This window comes from Corvus cornix, chromosome 1, assembly GCF_000738735.6.
Source record: "Corvus cornix cornix isolate S_Up_H32 chromosome 1, ASM73873v5, whole genome shotgun sequence".
Taxonomy (NCBI): Eukaryota; Metazoa; Chordata; class Aves; order Passeriformes; family Corvidae; genus Corvus; species Corvus cornix.
In genome coordinates this window covers 33996470-34015598 of record NC_046332.1, presented here as the reverse complement: position 1 = coordinate 34015598, position 19129 = coordinate 33996470, and the positions used below count along the sequence as shown (strand labels likewise).

The 19129-nt window shown below is 37.0% G+C and overlaps 1 protein-coding gene across 21 annotated transcripts in view; it reads right to left on the bottom strand.

The window, feature by feature from the left end:
- DLG2 (discs large MAGUK scaffold protein 2) overlaps positions 1 to 19129 on the bottom strand; it is a 1001253-nt gene that overhangs the window by 584315 nt on the left and 397809 nt on the right. For 14 of the 21 annotated variants that reach the window (XM_039562448.1, XM_039562454.1, XM_039562457.1 and 11 more), the window contains one exon: positions 18315 to 18395. The exons of the other annotated variants lie outside the window; for them this stretch is intronic. In XM_039562448.1, the coding sequence (XP_039418382.1) occupies positions 18315 to 18395 (81 nt within the window). The remainder of the gene's footprint in view (positions 1 to 18314; positions 18396 to 19129) is intronic. 21 annotated transcript variants of the gene reach the window in all.

Genomic DNA, 19129 nt, shown 5'->3' with positions numbered 1-19129 from the left:
TCTGAAAGGTTAGGTATTTTAATCCCAGTGTCCTGGGTAATAGTAATTTAAAATTTAAATTTCATCAGTTGATTTTCCTGACAGTTTCACTTATTTTTACTTCTTGTTTTGAATTATATGCACTGTTCAAATAGTTGATTGATTCTTCCTCAGATATCTGTCACATGCTTTTCAGTGCCTGGAAAAGTTTTCTATATATATTTATGTCTCTCTAAGTTCTTGTGCTGATGGCATCACCTGTTAGTACGCAGCAACACAGAGAGACAGAAGGAGATTTCAATCATATTGTTGTGTGCTGGGAGGGAACCAGGCAAAAAAAAGATGTGATTTAAATTACACGAGTATTAAAATTATTCACTTGAATAAAAATGACATCAAAAGTTAATCATAGAATGGTTTGAACCAGAAAGGACCTTAAAGATCAGCTAGTTCCAACTCCTCTGCCATGGGCAGAATCATATTCCACCAGACCAGGTTACTCAAAGCCCTGCCCAAGCTGGCCTTGAACACTGTCTTGGGGTGACTTTACAGTGTGTATCCCCTATTGCAGCTCAATGCCCCGACATGATTCCTGTGCCTTTCTGTGCCTTTAAAACTGGGTGTGGGAGAAGAAAAAAAAGCCAGACAAACTTTTCAAAGCAGTTTGTGCTCTAAGGTCACTACTATCTGCTCTGTGTGCTTCTGTGGCGGCAAGAGCGGAGGAAGCGCCCTTTGCTGTTTCTCAGCCAGCTTTCAACTGTTTTCTCCAGAGAGATGGAGAGTTAATTTTTATTTTTTTTCCCCTGGGACTTCAGTTTCTTCTTCTTCTCTTCTGGAACTGTTCAGAACACTTGAACTCACTGGGAGAGCTTTCCACCGAGGCCCGAGGGCCCAAGCCAACCCAGCTCCGAAGAAGAGAAAGACGCACCCACAAAGGACTCTAAAATCTTCCCAGGTTTCTCTCCACAGCGAGAGGTTTTATTATTTAGCATTATTCTTTTCCCATTGTGCATTGTGTCTGTCAAATAAATATTTTTTTTCTTTCATTTTCCTCTGAGGAAAATTTTTTTTTTCCCGAACCTGGCTGGGGAGGTGTGGCTATGACCTTCTATGGGAGGACATTCAAATTTGGACGTTCCTCTGAATTTGTCTCAAACTGGGACAAATACTTCCAGGGAAGGGGCACCTACAAGTTCTCTGGGAAGAAAAAGCATAAGGTTCATCAAAAACTTGCATATCTTTCTACCTTAATTCTTTTCTATTGTATATTCATTAAAGAGACTGGCTAATGGGGCAAATGGGAGTCTTGAAAATTTAGGACAAAGTGTTTATCTATTTTATGAATACTAAAAAGGAATGTGTGCAAAGAGAGGTGATTGAGCATAAACACTGAGTTCATGGCTCTCCAGTCTGTGCTTCCAACTAGAAGTCTTTTCAGAAAAAAAACCACAACACCCACCCCTTCCCCTAGCTGATGCCACCACCCACTCTGTGACTCGAGTCACACATCCCTCTGTACTGCCTGACTGCCACATTTACTAGAGGATGATCCAGTTTCTTCCTTTGTACCTTATCAGGTCTCATTAAGAAGAGGGTTTTTTTTCCCCACTGATTCTCAAAAAAACAGCCCTTCAAGCTTCACGCAGATAATTTTGTGCTTTCTTGGCTGGTATCAAAAATATGTTGGTTCATAGCACCAAACCTCAGAATTCATATGTGTGAAATATCTATATTAGAGTTTATGCATACAGTCCTTACTGTTGCAGGATCTGAAAATAATACTAATAGCTCACAATCTTTTTTACAAGCAATATTTGCTTCTGAAGCACTCAGTCCATTAAATCTGAGAACAGCAGAGACAGAAAGCTTGTTTAAGAAAAAGGGACAAATTAAGTTTATGAACTAAGAAATGGTTTCAGTGGAAAGAAAAATATGGCAATAGGGCTGAGAATGAAGGACATTATAATATCTTTTCTAAGGAAAAAAAGGAAAGAAAAAAACCTGTGAAAAATGCAGATCAGGAAAAGTGTAACATAAAAAGGAGGTGAATACTGAAAAGGCACTATACCATCTGGATAATGTTTGACATCAGCAAAAGCAAAAAAGAATCTAACAGAATACATGTTCCCAGCTATAATGATACATAATATAGATGGGTAGTATAATGAACACTTCTTTTGAGGTTGGATTCTTATTTCCTTGCTATTCCCCAGTTTTTCAGTCACTTATAACATTCTATTTCCTTTTGGCAGCATCACATCCTTTCTCTCTGACTATTACAGTAAAGAAATTTCCTCTCACTAATATCTCCTGAAAGTGTTTTACACCAGCGGAAGATCCTTTCAGAAACCACTGAAAAAAGAGGTCACACCAGATGAGAAAAAATCTTGCCCAATTCCACAAATATTGTCAGGGTATCAGCCTTAACATTTTCATTTCTTCTGGCCATGGAATAGTTAAATATAAACCACACTACAATCTCAGAGAGTCTGGGTTTATTAATTACCTCAGCTGTTTCTCAGCATCTGACATAGCCATGTTAAAATAGTAGTTCCACTTTTTTTGGCAACAGTACTGAAAGGAGGATGCAGTGAAGCATCCTGAGGTGATCAAAGGCCTAGACACACTGAAGGCTGGATGGAGGTTGCTGTTAGAGTATTCTATGTTTATGAAAATGATCTGAAAAGTGTTAAAACTCTTTTCCCATGTCTTGGAATAGGGAACCACATGAAGTTTTGGATTTAGTATTTAAATTGGTCTAGCCACTAGACTGAGAAGCTGTATCACTAGTTCAATCTTGAAATCTCACTAAGGTGAATATTCAATTGTTTCTCTTTACTGGTTCACCCAATATGTTCAACAGTAGTAAATTAGAAATATTTTAATTGATTTATCCTTTGGGGAAATGCTGGTGCGTGGTTTTTATGAACTTTCTCACTGTGAACAGACAGCACTCCCAAGTGATACATTCTGAGCAACCTCCCAGGATTAAAAAGGAAAAGTCTGGGTGAGATTTTGCAGTTAAACAAAATCTCATTCAAAGACAGAATGACACTAACAGGGAGCAGAAGTTTCAAATTAGCTGCTCATAACACACTGCTGAGCTGCTTTGATATCTTCTCAATGTAGAGGCTAAGATGAATATTGCTCTTTGAACATTTTAATGCATATTAACATCTTCTGTGACAAATTTGGACATCATCTCCTCCTCCCCCCTTATAATATATGCAGAGGTGTCAAAGAATATATGAATATGTAAATATATGGATAAAAGAACACTCAGTGTGCTGGGCATCTGTACAGATATAACTAATGTAAAAATTGAGAGTTTATTTAGCTGACAACAGACTTGTAAATATCAGTATTTAGACAGAATGACACCAATTGTCTGAGTAAGCAGAAAAGGGATTAATAAGATTTTATGACAAGTTTTGGTCATAAGTCTGTCATAATCAATGTTTGTTGTTATTTTAATTAAGGTATCTGAAATCATACAAATTCAGCAATACCCAAGTTCAATTACACAAGAAACAGCCTGCTCTCAAGAAAAATTAGGACATTGGCAACCAACATACTTAATCTGGGAAGGTATTTTCATCAAAATCTAAATTGTAATTTATGAGGAAGATGAAAATCTCAAATCTTGTCCATGAGTGGAGCATTGGAACAGATTAAATAGTTTGCATCTGGCTGAAAATGTAACACCCTTAAAAAGGCAATTACAATTTCCAAGAGAAGTTCCATTTAGTTAAAATATTTAAGTGCATGGGATATGTACATCTGATATGCATGCATTTCAAATTATTAGAGCAATTTTCATTAGCAGACACTATATTGGTATGCTCTGGAGTGCTAGAAAAGGCTCACTCTGATTCCTTTTCTGTGTATCATTTGATGCCAGAATTATCATTCATTTCTTTTAACTTCTTCGCTTTCACAATATCCTTTCACCCAGGTATGCTTGATCACCTCGCCAGAGCGAAATACATATTTTCTTTACTGAGCTGAACATCAGCATTGCTAAAGTAACTCAAGAATCCTGCTGTATGGCCACTAGAGGAACGACCTACATGAATGGGCAAAGAAAAGCTGTGGAGCGTCAATTTGTTCTGGTCAGTGGTGTGGGAGGAGCGCTGGCTCCCTTAGTGCCAGTGCAAACCCATAACAAAGCTGTGCTGCTCTACATGGCATGGTCCTCATCTCTGGCTCTGGTACACAGTCTCCTCCAGGAGACCGCTGGGAATAGGATATTTAATGTTTTCTGAACCCCCTCCTTAAAAACAAATAAAATACCCTTTCTAAAGAATAAGAAGGCACTTAGGGTGCACTTAGGGAAATAGAGGTGTGGCAATCACTAAGGAAGTACTGAAGTCAGGACAGTTCAACTCTCCACTGACTTTTTGGAACAATCAGTGTCAGCATGGTAAGACAGAAAAAAATGACAAGACTAGAATTAGCCATCAATTGGAAGGTCTTTATCTCTCCCTACATAGTATATATGAAAACCTTTAGCTTTATGACAGCAGGGACTAATTTTAAGTGAACAGTTTACAGCTAAACAAGCAACTGCAGTATTCAGCAGCACTCCACAGAACCTAGTTTAGGTGCACACTGTAAAATTTGTGCTTACTCAACAAAGCTATTTATACTTCCTTCACATCAAATACCCAAGGACCCAGAAAAATATTCCTTTTAATCTGTGGGATACTCCTACATCTAAAAAGACATTTGTCACCTGGTAAATCTGGATTTAAAGCCAAAGGTTCATAAAATTATCTTGGATTTAAAATGAATTCCCTTTTAAGACTCTGAGACACCACTTGTCCAAAGCCTTAAACTCTGCTTTTCATCATGACAAGTTGCAAGAGAACTGAGGCCTCGCCTTCTCAATGTGACTGCTACAAAGAGGTTTCCATAATAGGTAACCCCCTCTTAGCTTTGTCTCTTCACATTTCTCACTATGGTAAGAAAATCATCCAAAATTCCCTCCCTGGAAAAATAATCTGAGAAATACAAAGCCACAAAGATGAACTAATAGAAAATCCATGTCTTTTTTATGAAGTTGACCCATTTTTTTCTCATGTTACTTCTGAACCTCCTTCCTCTGAAGGACATGCTGTGTTATGCCATTAGATCTACTAAGCCTCAGCATGTTAGGAATATCCAGCACCATCCATATTTATAGTACTCAGCCACCATAAACAGATGGTTTGTGCACACACAATGTCATTTTGTGCTCAAGGATTCACAAAAAGTCTGGAAAGAGGAAGGGTTTCACTATAGTTAGAACTGTTGGTCAACAGCTACATTTAGCTCATCTTTTAAGAAAGCAAACAACCATTTTCTCTTTCACCTGGAAGTGGAATCTGAGCTTTGTTTAGCCTAAGACATGCAGTTCTAATAATCCATACAGTCACCTCTTTTCCCATCATTTCCATTGCCATCTAGCTCTTCATTTGATTTAGAATCTCAGCTCTGTAAATGAAGTGCAGTAGAAAATTTCTGCAGTATAAGCTGTAATAAGGATATATTACAAGCTCGAGTCAAATGCTTCAGGCATCAGATTAGATGATTTATAGTGGCCAGGTTTTATTAAGATCAAGACTTTAGTAATCGAGCTTGTCAGTTGCACAAAACTGATTATTGGATAAAGTTCAGGTCACAGTTTTTGAAACATACTTTTCTTTTGGTTTGGATTTTAACAGAAAGTTCATCAGTAAAAAGTCCTGGATTATTCTGCATTACTTCTCATTTCATCAGGTGACTGTCTCAAGTAAAGATAGCAGAGGAGCGAACCCCAAATTTGCCCTCTCCCATCAGAGGAATTAAGCTGAACTAAGCAACTCCTTTACCAGTATAAGGTTATATAACGATTTATCTTTTAGAACAGCCAACCTCTACACACAGAACAGAAAGAGCCAGTCTAATTCAGGAGTGTCTCTGAACAATACTCTGCAAGCCTGTGAGGATACATATTTCTCTCCACTCCTAAGAACTTTGGCCTAACTTGCACCTAGATAATTGCAGCACTTGTATGAAAAATTAAAAAAAAAAAAAAAAAAAAAAAAAAAAAAAAAAAGAGAAAAAAGAAGCAGCCCATCAAATTATTCTGAGGGAATAATTTAGGTTTTAGAACATATTATACAGTTATAAACACACATTGCTTATTTTTAATATGCAATATTCCAGCCTATTCAATAATGTCAAATGCAATAAATCCTGGTGTTATATATGTGACACCTTTTAACTTCCTACAAATTCCTGCAGGGCATTGTGATACAGAGCACTATGCCAAAGCTGTGTCTTACTTTAAATATTTGTTTCACCAACCAAATGCTCCATGATAGAGCTTCATGCTGTTCTCCCCTAGAATTAACTTTGAAATGTTAAAATATCTTTATTTGTAGCAATTTAGAAAGTATTGCAATAGCCTGTTTCCTTACATGGGCATAGCTTTTGCACTAAAACCAGGCACACTGGAAAGAAAAAAAATTGATGTCAATGACACCAGTTCTCATGTACCTTTAGAAATAGGAATTAGAGCAGTTTTGAGTTCTTCGGTCCACTGATACTGAAGAACTACAGATATGTGCTTGAATCATGAATTCTTTGGGTTATTTAACCAGAACGTTAGATGCTTGGCCATACTTATAGTTAGGAAGCAATCTATTTTAGAAGGTCTGAAAATTCATACAGCAACAGAAACAATAAAAATGTCCTGTGTATTCACTTTTCAGAAAGTCCCTTTGCATGAACATGCTGAGCCCTCGCTTACAAAGCCTAGTTTTTAGCTTGAGTAATTCATAATTTTAAAAAAGTCAAATAATATTAACAAATAACGAGTTACACTCTATTAAGATGTAGGAAGAACAAATTAAACAACAGTCACCACTCTAGGGCATAGAGAACTTCTGTTTGCCTACTAACATAAACATTAAACCAGGATGAAAAGTATGTTTTGCTGCAGTTCATGGGGTCTCTTTGTATCATACCACCCAACTAATTCCTATAAATGAGATAGCACTGTGTTTTTACACACAATAGCTTGATGTAACTATAAGTGTATTTTTGTTGTCTTTTTAATATTAACTTGTTCTGATTTCGTGGATCTCAAGTACCACCACAGGTGCACAGATAGTGTTTTCACATGCTGTTGCCATGTAAAATCATGTGTCTTCAGATAATCTGATAGATAATATAAAAGTACAGATTATTGCTTGACTAGGCAGTATAATCCTTGACTTTTCAAATCTGGATCCTATGTGAATGTGCTGGTGTCATCTGCTCCAAGGTAAAAAAAACCTCAGTCCACCTCTCCAGCTTTTCCCATGAAAAGCTGCTCTCTGGATTTAGATGTGGCTCAGTCTTAGTCTTGCTGCAAATATTGTTGCGTCTCTGTGAAACACAGTCAACACATAAATGAGAAACCAAGAGGAAAGGAACTTCAACCAGTGGACATTATATATCCTTTACTCAGCAAACAGCAAATACTTTTTCCAAAGGCAACTTATGAACACATTTTCGTTCTTTCTTTTCCTCCATTCCCATAATTTTTTCACATTGCTCAGACTCACTCTTCCACACACGGTGCCTTTCTGTAGACCCTTTTCACATGTTTCTCTAGTATTTTTTATCAATCTTTTCTCCAATATACCCACTGACACTCTCTCATCCCAAGTTATCTTTCCCAACAGATACACAGATGTGGAAAGAAAAGTCATCAGTGCTATTAGGGGGATAAACTAAGACGACAGGTTTCACTCTTTGAGATCAATTACTCATTCAAAAGCTACCTCTTTCCCAGCAGCTAAGGAAGGTAAGTGCTGACATTCATAGAACAACTTTGGAATTTGCTCAGCAATCACCTAATTTAAACTGCTGAATTACTAGGAAGTAAGGCAGGAAACAGTAAACCCTCAAAACATTTTAAAAAAAACAACTTAGAGCTCATGAAGTCACCTGGTTGTTTGAAAAGTTGCAGGAAGGGGCTTATACTCTGTAAGCATAGGCAAAATTTCTACCTGCTGATACCAGACTGCAACCGTCTCCAAATTACACCAATGACCAGCGAGTCATATTTAATAACTTATTATGGATCTAGCTTTTTTCCCCATTGCTGCTTGGAATGGCCTTGTGAAAGCCCTCTTAATTCATCTATAGAAGATTTTAAAGTTAGTTATTGCCAGAAGTAAGAGAACCTAGAACAGGTTTAGCTAACATACTTCCAGGCTGGTGCACCAGCCCTTGGCCTAACATGGGAACACAACAGTGGAAGAACTTTTCTTTCCCCATAAGGTTTTGCTGCAGAGGTAAAAGCAATGTTAAAAAATACTTTAGAATCATCAGGGAAGAAGTTTTATCCCCTTTGTCCCAAAGCATCTAGTACACGAAGGTCATGTGAAATTATCCTTTGGCCACTTTCAGTACGTACTTTTGGACCCCTTCTGTAAGTGAACACTGACTTTTTTTCCAGATGTTAGAAGGGATCACATATTTCCCAACAAGAAGAATAAAACAGAGTCTTCTTAGTTCAGTTTCCCACCAGGTTCCCAGGAGTGGCACTTAAATTATGACAGCAAACATCCCACAAAGCTGCTCCTTTATGATCTTTCTTCACAGCAGTAATTAATTTAAAAAGAGAAGTTATTTTTACACCATTCCTGGAAGTATTCATGGCCAGGCTGGATGGCACTCTCAGCACACTGGTCTTGTGGAAGGTGTCCCTGCCCGTGGCAGGGGGATTGGAATTAGGTGATCTTTACGGTCCCTTCCAACCCAAACAACTCTATGATTCTGTGATTCTATGAAAAATTATCAGTAGTCTGTGCTTTCTTACTATGTTAATATGGTTTTTTACCTCTTCTGTCCTACCTCATCAATTTTCTCCTTTACTTAATTACGAAACTATTTGGGAGAGGGTCTGTCTTTTCATTTTGTGTTCTAATGACACTGTCACCTTATGCATTAGTTCCTACTTTTCACAACAATATAAAGAGTAAAGGGAAAAAAAAATCTCATCAAGAAGGAGTTGATTTTGTACACTTTGTTAACACTGGTTAGTGAAAAGTTCCTGAATGGCTTGAAAAATAGATTTTTAATTTTTCTTCATTTACAAGTTTGACAAAATGATGTATTTACCTAATTCTAAATGCAGGTTATGTCAGAAAAGATATGTCACTCAAGTTTACTCCAATTCTTGCACTTCATTGCAAACATAATATCTGAAAGTTGCACCATCATTGACATCAGTATGATATAAAAAGTTTGTAGTGTGATTATGCCAACAGTCATACTTGTCAAGGTCGGGGGAAGAGAAGGCAAAGCCAAAGCAAAATGTTCAAGTATTTCAAAGTTACCAGAAGAAGTAGCCTGGCACTGTAGGAGTCAAAATGAAACAGAGGAAAGGAAAAGCTGAACTAAACATTAGGAGTGACCAAGGTCTGTCTAGGAAACAGAGGGTGAGATTTTAAAGTTTGGAGCCTACAATGTTCAGTCCTTAGTATATAATTGCACTCTTCAAAATCAATCGCTAATAAATGTCAATTAAAATCACAGAATCACAGAGCTATAGAATTACAAGCTGAGTTGGAAGTGAGCTGGAAGTATGTCCTATTGTCCAACTCATTCTCAAAGTAGAGCTCCAAAGCTGAAGCAGGTGTCTCAGGGCCCATATTATTTTAGAAATAATTCCAGGTCTTTATTATTTTAGAAGCATTTAAAAGGAACTTTGAAAATTTTGAATCCAGAAGTTCTGGCATTTAAGCTGAATGACAATTTAAGCTAAGAAAATCACAACTCTTTTCACAGTGTTTCTAAGCAAAATATAAGAATCTCGTTATTGGAAACTTAGTATTATGAGTTAAACTGCATATTTCTAAAGACTCAGAGGCTTTCAGAGGTCACTAGAAGAGGCAGAAACCCTCAGATTATAGGGCAGAAATTAAGTATGAGCTGTATTTTGCTTGCAACTGCAAGGTTTAAACATGTAACTTAGAAAAGGTTTATTTGTCAAAAAAACGCAAACTTTAATTTTCAAATTCCTATGGCCAAAGTGAGATATAACTCTTCTTAGATAAGTAGAATACATTTCAATTATGCATGTGTAAAGATCTAAGCCAATTCATTCAATGATAACTAAAATCTGCAATAGGACCAAAGGCCTACATAGTAAAGCATCAATGCATATTCTGTCTCTCAACAATATACTGTGCCTTGTAGAAAACCAAATCATAGCAAAAGTATAATTTCATCAATTCTCTGGGTACTCTCTGTTGCAATTAGAACAAATTTTATTTTTGTTTAGTAGTGTTGGAATCAAGTGCATGGTTGCCTCATAACAGGATGCTCAACATGGAAAGGTCTCTCAATTGTCCAGGCTTTATGGGATTCTAAGTCTTGATGTCTGAAATTTCTACAGGCTTTAACTACGGATTAAACTAAACTCAGCCATTCTTCATTTGCAACTTAATCAGTAACAACTTGGTTTTCTTAAACAAGTGAAAAAGTGCTGCTTTTTTGTTATTGCAAGTTGAGTGCAAAAGACATTGTAGAAAAAATTCTCCCATGGTAAAACCTCACTCCCAGGTGAGTTAATCAGTTTACTCTTAATTGTTTCTTTCTGTTCTCTAAAATTCTCCAAGTTATCTACTAATTCCTGTATATCTTTTCAGTACTTTACTGAATAAAGGATCTGAATAAAAATTTGCTTTTAACTGGATTCCAACACTAAGACAAAATTTTAACCAAATATATTCTTCTTAGAGACATAGACACTTGATGTTACAGTAAGCTCTACATTTCTATTGTACAAAGAAATTTAAAAATATTATTTTCTATTAGTATCCTTGGACCACAATTCAACTATAAAGATATCATTTTATCATGACCACTCCTACCCTGGGAAATACTTTTTCAAATAACAAACAAAAAATATCCCCCTTGTAGCTGTAAACCTCCTATAAACAGTTTATATAAACAATCAGGAGGCTTTGAGTTCACTACAGAATGAGCATGTATTTCTAATAGCATTGAATAGAGTGCTCACATAGCTCATATTTCACAATTTCCTTGTGCTTTTCTGCATGGGTGAAGGTTTACAGTATGAAGTGAAGAGAAAAATAATTTCAATCCCTTAACTGGAGAATGAATACATGAAAAAATTAGGTAGGGCAGTTGACTGAGGCAGCAGCCATCAGTGTAAAGCAAAGGGACTAGCAGCACATTTTAAGATACAGCATGTTTCTTTTTCAGAAAGATTATACCATGACAATAACTATATTATATTAAGCTGTAAGTTGAACTATGACTAATGACAACACCACTTCCTTGGGTATTCTGTTGCAATGCTTATCCCACTCTTTCAGTGAAGAAATTTTTCCTAATATCCATCTGAACCTCCCCTAGGAACATCTTAAGGCCATTTTCCCTTGTCCTATCACTAATTGCCTGGACAAAGAGGCCAACCCCCACCCTGACACAACTTCCTTACTGGTAGCTGTAGACAGCAACTATATGTAACTAAACAATCACAAAACCCCAAATGTTTCAAGTAAGGAAGTTGTAATGGAGACAATTGGGCTTTAGCCCCATCCAGAGAAAATATACATTAAAAAAATTAATATAAACTATGATAAGTAATACAAACACTGTAAGATAAACACTGTGAGGGGAAAAAACAACAACAACAACCACCAAAAAACCTCTCAAGGAAGTGAAGAACAGTCTGATATTGCAAGCGGACCACATGAGCATGTCTACAAAAGAAAGGAAATGCTGTAATTAAATATAACAACTCCTACTGTCTAGAGATAAATAAATTTCCTCTCCTTTAAAATGTCTGACTAATGTAAGCCATCTTTCATCCAAGTTACCAATATACATCTCCCTGTTTCTGTGAGGCAGATGTTATAGGAACCCCATGATAGTCCCTATGGATGTGGTTGCCTCCCCAAGGAAATATGGAGTACATTCAGCAGTGCAATGAGGTTAAGATTTACTCCAGAAACCAGGGTTAGAGGATGGTCAGGACCAGACATTGGCTCTAAAGGAGGCTGTGGGAATTTAGGCTGACACAAATATTCAGTACTTTTGGCTTTGTTTTCCAAGAAGGCTGGAATTGCTTTCAGCAACTGCACACCTATGCAGGTACCTCTTGGAGCACACAGAATTTACAGGGGTTTGTACAGAAGCGACTCTGAGACTGAAGCCACCATTGACTCAGGAAACAGTTATTGACAAGTGAACAAAGCTTTACCAAATGTGAGCTCAAAAACCTGAACCAGCCCGCTCCCCCCCCCCATTTTTAAAGTTTATATAATGCAAATGACAGCTGACCCAGCACCACAGAGTACAATTATGATTAACAGGAGACTTTTCTGAAAAATGTCTGTGCTGCCTTGGGGAACAATGTAGGTCACAGCATCAATTAAAAGCAGAACAAACTCTTCACTGCCTCCATAACATTTAACCCCAAATCATTTTGTTGCTGCAAATTAAACAACCCATTGCTGCATTACATCACAGGAGCGAAAAAAGGAAAGAATAACTTGTTTAAAAACTTATTTCAAGCTCCAGCACCCACTTTACGGCACATATTATGGGCAAGCAATATGGAATACTGATGTTATCAGTATTTTCCTCAGCTTTGTGGAACAGAATTACTATCTGTATATTCAGTTTTCTTTTACCTAATCTGGATATTAATATTAGACCTTTGCAGGAAAGCATGTGAGATTTACTTAATTGATAATGAAAACCAGCAGTTTACCTTTGCTGCAGACTGTAAAGGAGATGTAAGATTGTTAAAAATTCTAAGCTTCAGTTTTGAAGCTCTAGTGAACACCCTTCTATTCAGGAGAGTGGAATATAAAAACAAATCACTTCAGGTAAAATGTGTTTGCGGGGGTCACTATAGATATTTTACCTAATTACTAATATTAATTACTAGTTTTCTACTACTGTATCAAAGACAACTGTCAATAGAAGCCAACCAAAAATTCAAGGACATTCACTTTTAAAGAATTGTCCACAGGTAATGTCCTTTTTAAAGATCAATAAATTCCTGTTTCTTAACAACAAAGACAATTTTCAGCAGAATTCAAGCCAGAAAAAAGATCTTTGTAATAAAGCCTCTCTATTGTTGCTGACCTTTGTGTTTGTTCATGTGGAAATACTGGGCAATATCTTGGATGCAATTAAGTCTTCTGAAGTTTTATTATTTACTTGAATGGGAGGTGAAGCAAATTCTTCTCAGCTTGTGAGACTGAAAGGGCAACTACACAGCATTGATAAGCTGGACTGCCTGAGCAGTATCTCACAAAGTTCATGAGAGATCACAAGGGAACATCAACTGATATATTAAAGGGAAAACAAATTTATAAAGTGCACCTCCATCTTTTCTACTACTCATGAGTAATACCAAGTAATTAAAACATACTGCAGGCAAAATTAAGACTTCCTGATACCCGTGTAGTACTTTCAGCTCAAAAAATTCTTCACAGAGAAGTAATTCTATAGGGGTATATAGGTGAGAACAAAGACTCATTTCTGAAAACTTAGCAGTGGAAAAAGCTAAATAGTTATATATATGTCTCCCAGTAGAGTACAAAGGAAGTGGATTTGTACATCAGGGAAATTCCATTTTGATAGAACTAGGTTTTAAGACTCAATCTCTGACTATGTTCTCATCTGCACTTTCAAATTCCAGTAAGGGGTACAGGAGCTCAGTTCCCTTTTCCCTGGTGAAATGTTAAGGTAATGCAAAGAATGCCAACGTCTGATTAGCCCGTTATCTATAGCCATAATACCCCAGTGCCAGTGCTAAGGACTTAAATTCCACTGTCACAGGCTTTAAGAAAATGCAAAATGAAAAAGGAGTGCCAAGCTTTAGAGAGTTTCCAATCTGAGTGTAAAACAGGAGATGCAACCCGTTCCTCAACAGTTATCAGGATTTCACTAGAATTTTAGACCCCTCGTTACTGAGAGTGAATTTCTTTTAGACATTAAGACAAAGGCAGACTTTCCTGATGACTTAAGCAAAAACCATGAAAATGGTTTTTTGGAAGACTTCACAATTGAACAATGGACCCTTCCATCCTTGCCTAATTGCAAAGGAAAGTTGCTTTATGCCAGAGAATGATACAGGGTAAGTAGGGTGAGAATAAGTGAAAGTAATTTATTTTAGATGCAAGTCAAAGCAGGAAGTTCAAGAAGAAATGCTATAATGGGGCATAGTGGTGGGACAAAAAAAAAAAGCATAATTTAATTATATTTTTTCTAGGGGCTGATAGATTGTAGGCTAGGGGGTCTCTGATTCTTCCTACCCCCAAGTGTTCTAGAGTGTTTCAGATGAGAATATATCATTCACTGCTCTGAGAATATGTGTAGTGGTAGTACAATAATGAATTAGTTCTCTGTCAAACAGAAAGAAAAGGTCTAAAGACTCTTCAGCCACTACAATCTTTCTCAAAGCCCTTTGTAAAAGAAAGGAAAATATTATCACTCTTTTACAGGTAGGAAAGCAAAGGGAAAGAGAATAAAGCAAGCTGCCCAAGATGACGCAAGAGGAGTTGAAAAAACAGATCATATATCTAGAACTTTGTATTAAAGACCACCCAATCTTCAACCAGTTTTACAAAATATGACTGAGATGTAGATGGCAGACAGCACTGAAAAACATCCAGCCCTCTCAACCAAACCTTGCTGTTTAAATCAAAATTTTGCAACTACAGATTAAAAATCAGTGAAGGAAAATTAATTCAGAAGTTCATGATCTAGAAGAATTCAAACTTTATCCTCCACACATGTAGGCCAGGAGGTGGGTGTACTGAGCTTTTTTAATGAATTAAAATGCAAGGAAGTGGGAAGGAAGTAAAAAGGAAATAAATGCTTTCATTAGGCCAAGTTATACAACTCCACATTTCTCCATTTGAACTACTGACTGGGGAAGAATGTGATAAAATACACTAGTTCTATGAGTTGAATCTCCCTCCACAATACCATCTAACCCCACATTCCTGTGTAGAAAAAGTTTCTTCTGACTCGCCTGGAGCAAAGAACAGGCACCTCCAAGATTTGAGGTTTAAGGCACAAAGCACCACTGGATCATCGAGATCAAGTGTACTGCCGCACGTAACACTGACAACAGCAGCTTGTCTTAAACACAAGCGCGCACACCTATTTCAGAAAAGCACCTAATCCTGAAAACCTAAAAGGACTGAGATCTAACACCTTCCTTGATGGCTCATCCTATGTTCTCATTTTTAGCAGCCCCTGCCCGGCCTTGGTTTACTCTTACCCTGGTACACATTCTGTTTTTCTCTGCTACTGTGAAGAATCCTCTTATTCCTAGTCATCCTAGGGATACACTGTCATTAAGTCATGTCTCTCTCTGGAAGAATTTTTCTCCGTTCTAGTCTCTCTTCTCTCTTTTGATATTTATTATCTTTATAAATTACAGATGCCAAAACCTGGTACAATATCTCCTTCCATAGCCTCACTGTTGCACATACCAATAAAAGCACCTCCATACTCCTAATTTTGTGAGGTTTTTTACATTCAAGTTCATAATACAAGCCCCACTGAGTTGTCTGTTCTCTCCTCTGGAACATTCCTAGCATCACTTACATCAGCTTTTGGGATCCTCATGTGTATGTCAGGTTGCCACTGCTTCCTTCTGGCTGTGTAATATTTCTCTTCCTGGTAATGACAATTTTGTTTGAATGGCCTCTGTTTACCAGGCTAGACTGTAACTGGATTGCACAATCTGATTACTGTGTCCTCCATTTTTTTTTTTCTATTGTTTCAATCTTTGCATTATTTTCAAATTTTAACATCCAAGAATTTAGCCTTTCACAATCATTTGGCTTTCCAAATGATTTGTGAAAATATGGAAATATGTTGTCCACACCCAATTATAAATTGTGGAAGACTGTGGAGAGACACTATTTACAAGAGGATGCAGTGACAGCACAAGGGGGAATGGCTTCAAACTGAAAGAGAGAAGGTTTAGATTGGATATTAGGAAGAAATTCTTCACTGTGAGGGTGGTCAGGCACTGCCACAGGTTGCCCAGAGAAGCTGTGGAGGCGTCATCCCTGGAAGTGTTCAAGGCCAGGCTGGACATGGTTCTCAGCACCTGGTCTAGTGGAAGTAGTCCCTGTCCATGGCATGGGGGTTGGAACTAGATCATCTCTGAGGTCCCTTCCAACCCAGGCCATTCTGTGATTCTATGATCCCTCAAAACTTCTGTGTAAGGGTCATTTCTCATTGATTCGTGTTTTGAGATGCCAGTCTTTGAGGAATATTATTTTGATAAAGTATACTATTATTTATTTATACCAGATGAAATACAAAATTAAATGAAATGCCTTACAAAAACCTAAACGACGCCTAGGACCATTCAACAAGCAAATTCCCATTGGAATGAAGTTTATCTAGCAAAATGGCTTTTCTTTAAAACTATGTTGACTGTCATTAATTTCTTCCTACGACTAATTTATTCTTATGCTTGCTTTTTTAGCTAAATTTTCCTTAATCTTTCCAATATTTTTTTTCCAGGGCAGAAATATAACTAACCTGCTCTGCAGCATTATTTGGAAAAAAAAAGGTGAAAATAATAGCATGACACTCACACTCTAGAATTTAAAAAATTCTCCAACAGATCTTTTCAGCGTCCTTTTTTAGGGATCTTAGGTGAAAGTTACCAAGTAATGAGCCTTCTGTTTTACTTATTTTATCACTGGCAGATGTTGTTTAACATGCTTTGAAAAGATTCAGTGCTGTTTGTACAGTAGGGACACTGGATCTCCTACCACCATATGGGCTTGCTAAGGAGCAAACAGCACTTCCCTCCTACTGTGTGCCACTCAGTATTGAAGAGGTATCAGAGTTTTTGTTCATCTTCGCATGAATAAATGACACAATTAATTAAATAGTGATTGACTGGCATCATTTCTGCTTCTTTTTGGCTTACAAAAAAGCAGCACAAATTAATTAAGTCACATACAAAATAAACCAAGAAATAAGCTTTGTCAAACTTTTCTCAAAATCTTAGGAGGTAGAAATTGAGTGTCCAGATACATACTATAAGAATTCTGGTCCATTATGCTTACCACTGATTTCATCCCAGGTTGCCACCTTAGTCATTACATATTTTTGGCCCCTACATTAAGGAAAATTACCTAGACATCCTAAGCCATTATAAATTGATGTCCAGCTGGTAGAGAGCTGTGCAAGATCACTCAGAATCCTCATCTGCCCTATTTATCCCAGAATCTTGTTAACCCTGGATAACAAGCGATAGCAATTTGGACACCAACAATATATCACTTTAGACTACTTTTTCCAGAAATATCCCATTAGTGTGCATTATCTTCATACCTTAATCTGCCTTCTTTTCCTCCCAAGACTGCAAAGGACCCAACTGGCGAACAGCCAGAATATCAAATTTCTCACACATCTATTATCATAGTGGCAGAAGGTCATACACTGAAAACTGAGCATACAACTGCAACATAAACTAAACTGAGTATTTTAAAAACAGAAATTTATGGAGTTTACTATCCTGGTGCAATAGTGTCACTTGCACTTTTGTTTGATTTGGAGGGTTTTTTTGTACTTCTGGTTTCAATGACAACTCCTCTACTGGAAAAGTTCTTTGATTAAAAAGCAAACAAACAAACAAACAAACCAACCCCCAAAACACCAAATCAAATTTCAACAATTTTTTTCTGTCACACTGTCCAGGTCCATAAATACACTGATATCCTGGTTTGGTCCTGCCTGTTACATCTCAGAGACTGATTGTACCTCTGTCGGACCAATAGGCAATAAAAAGAAATTTCAAAAAGATAAAGGTGAAATTTTCCTGACCACTTGAGATAGCAAAGTCGAGACATTTACACCTAGGTTATTTGACCATAAAGAATATCTAGGCACTGGAGAGATAAAATCATTTCCAGGGCATGATCCACCTCTGTCTAAAGTAGCCATCCAAATCAGGTTAGAAGAATTGTGTTCAGATCAAGTCTCTCCATTGACTACCAAGGCAATATCGTTATCTTCCTAAATTGTCAAAAGTCAACTCGAACCAAATTGTTCTTTTAATAGCTCAAACGGTTTTCAGTTTGATCAGTATGCAGCTGAGGCTTCTTACATGCCACAGCATCTTGAAAATTATTGAAACATTCACCAATTTTTTTTTTTTTAACCTGAAATAGGCACTTTTGGGTCCAGGGAAGCATTGGTGGAGAAAAATTGGCAAAACTATGAAGCAGCAATTCAGAAACTATTTGCTTTCCTCACTTACTTCTCACAGCCAAATTCACTACTCTCACCTGTGTATTAGTCCATTCCATTTCAGGAAAAGGTCCCAGCTGAAGGCCTCTACCTGTGGGATTTTCTTCCTCTTGGCCTTTCTGGAAGTACATAGAGACATCTACTCAAAACACGTTCCAAACTCAGATTTTTTATTGTCTTTGCATATGGTGCTTAGTTGTGTGGGTTTGCTTCCCAGGTTGTTTTTTGGGGAAGTGGGCTCATTTATTCCCTTGGAGCTGTAAATTGGTGTTAACACATGCTGAATTGCCCAGAGGCTTTATAACAAAAAATAAATTGGCGTTATATGATATAGTATTAAAAATGTGCATGCATATTATTCATTATAAATATTTATGGATTAGCTATTTATCACTGAAGGAAGAACAAGCAAGTTATGTATATTTTACAAGAATTAACACTGTACTACTGTATTTAGGTTTAGTTTTAGTATGCAACATTTACCAGTCTCAAGTAATTATTAGAAAATGAAGCAAGAAGGCTACAAGGAATAAATAAACATTCTCTTAACAGTCCACCTCTTTCTAGCTAAAATTAGAAATTACCCTGTTGCTTCTAAATTTTAAAACCCACTCTAATTATCACTATGAATTTATGAAGTTTTAACAGTAGGAGGTTATATATTTGCTTTTAATGAACATCAGGTTTCCATTTTTTTGTGAAACAGAAAATCTATAATGAATTCAGTCTCCCACATAGGCATGAGTCAATGCCATTGTAGAAAACACATGAGTTCTTAACAAACAACAACAATATGGAAGAGCCCTGTCAGTAAGGGGAGACATAAGGCAGGGATCTCAGTTTTTGTTGATAG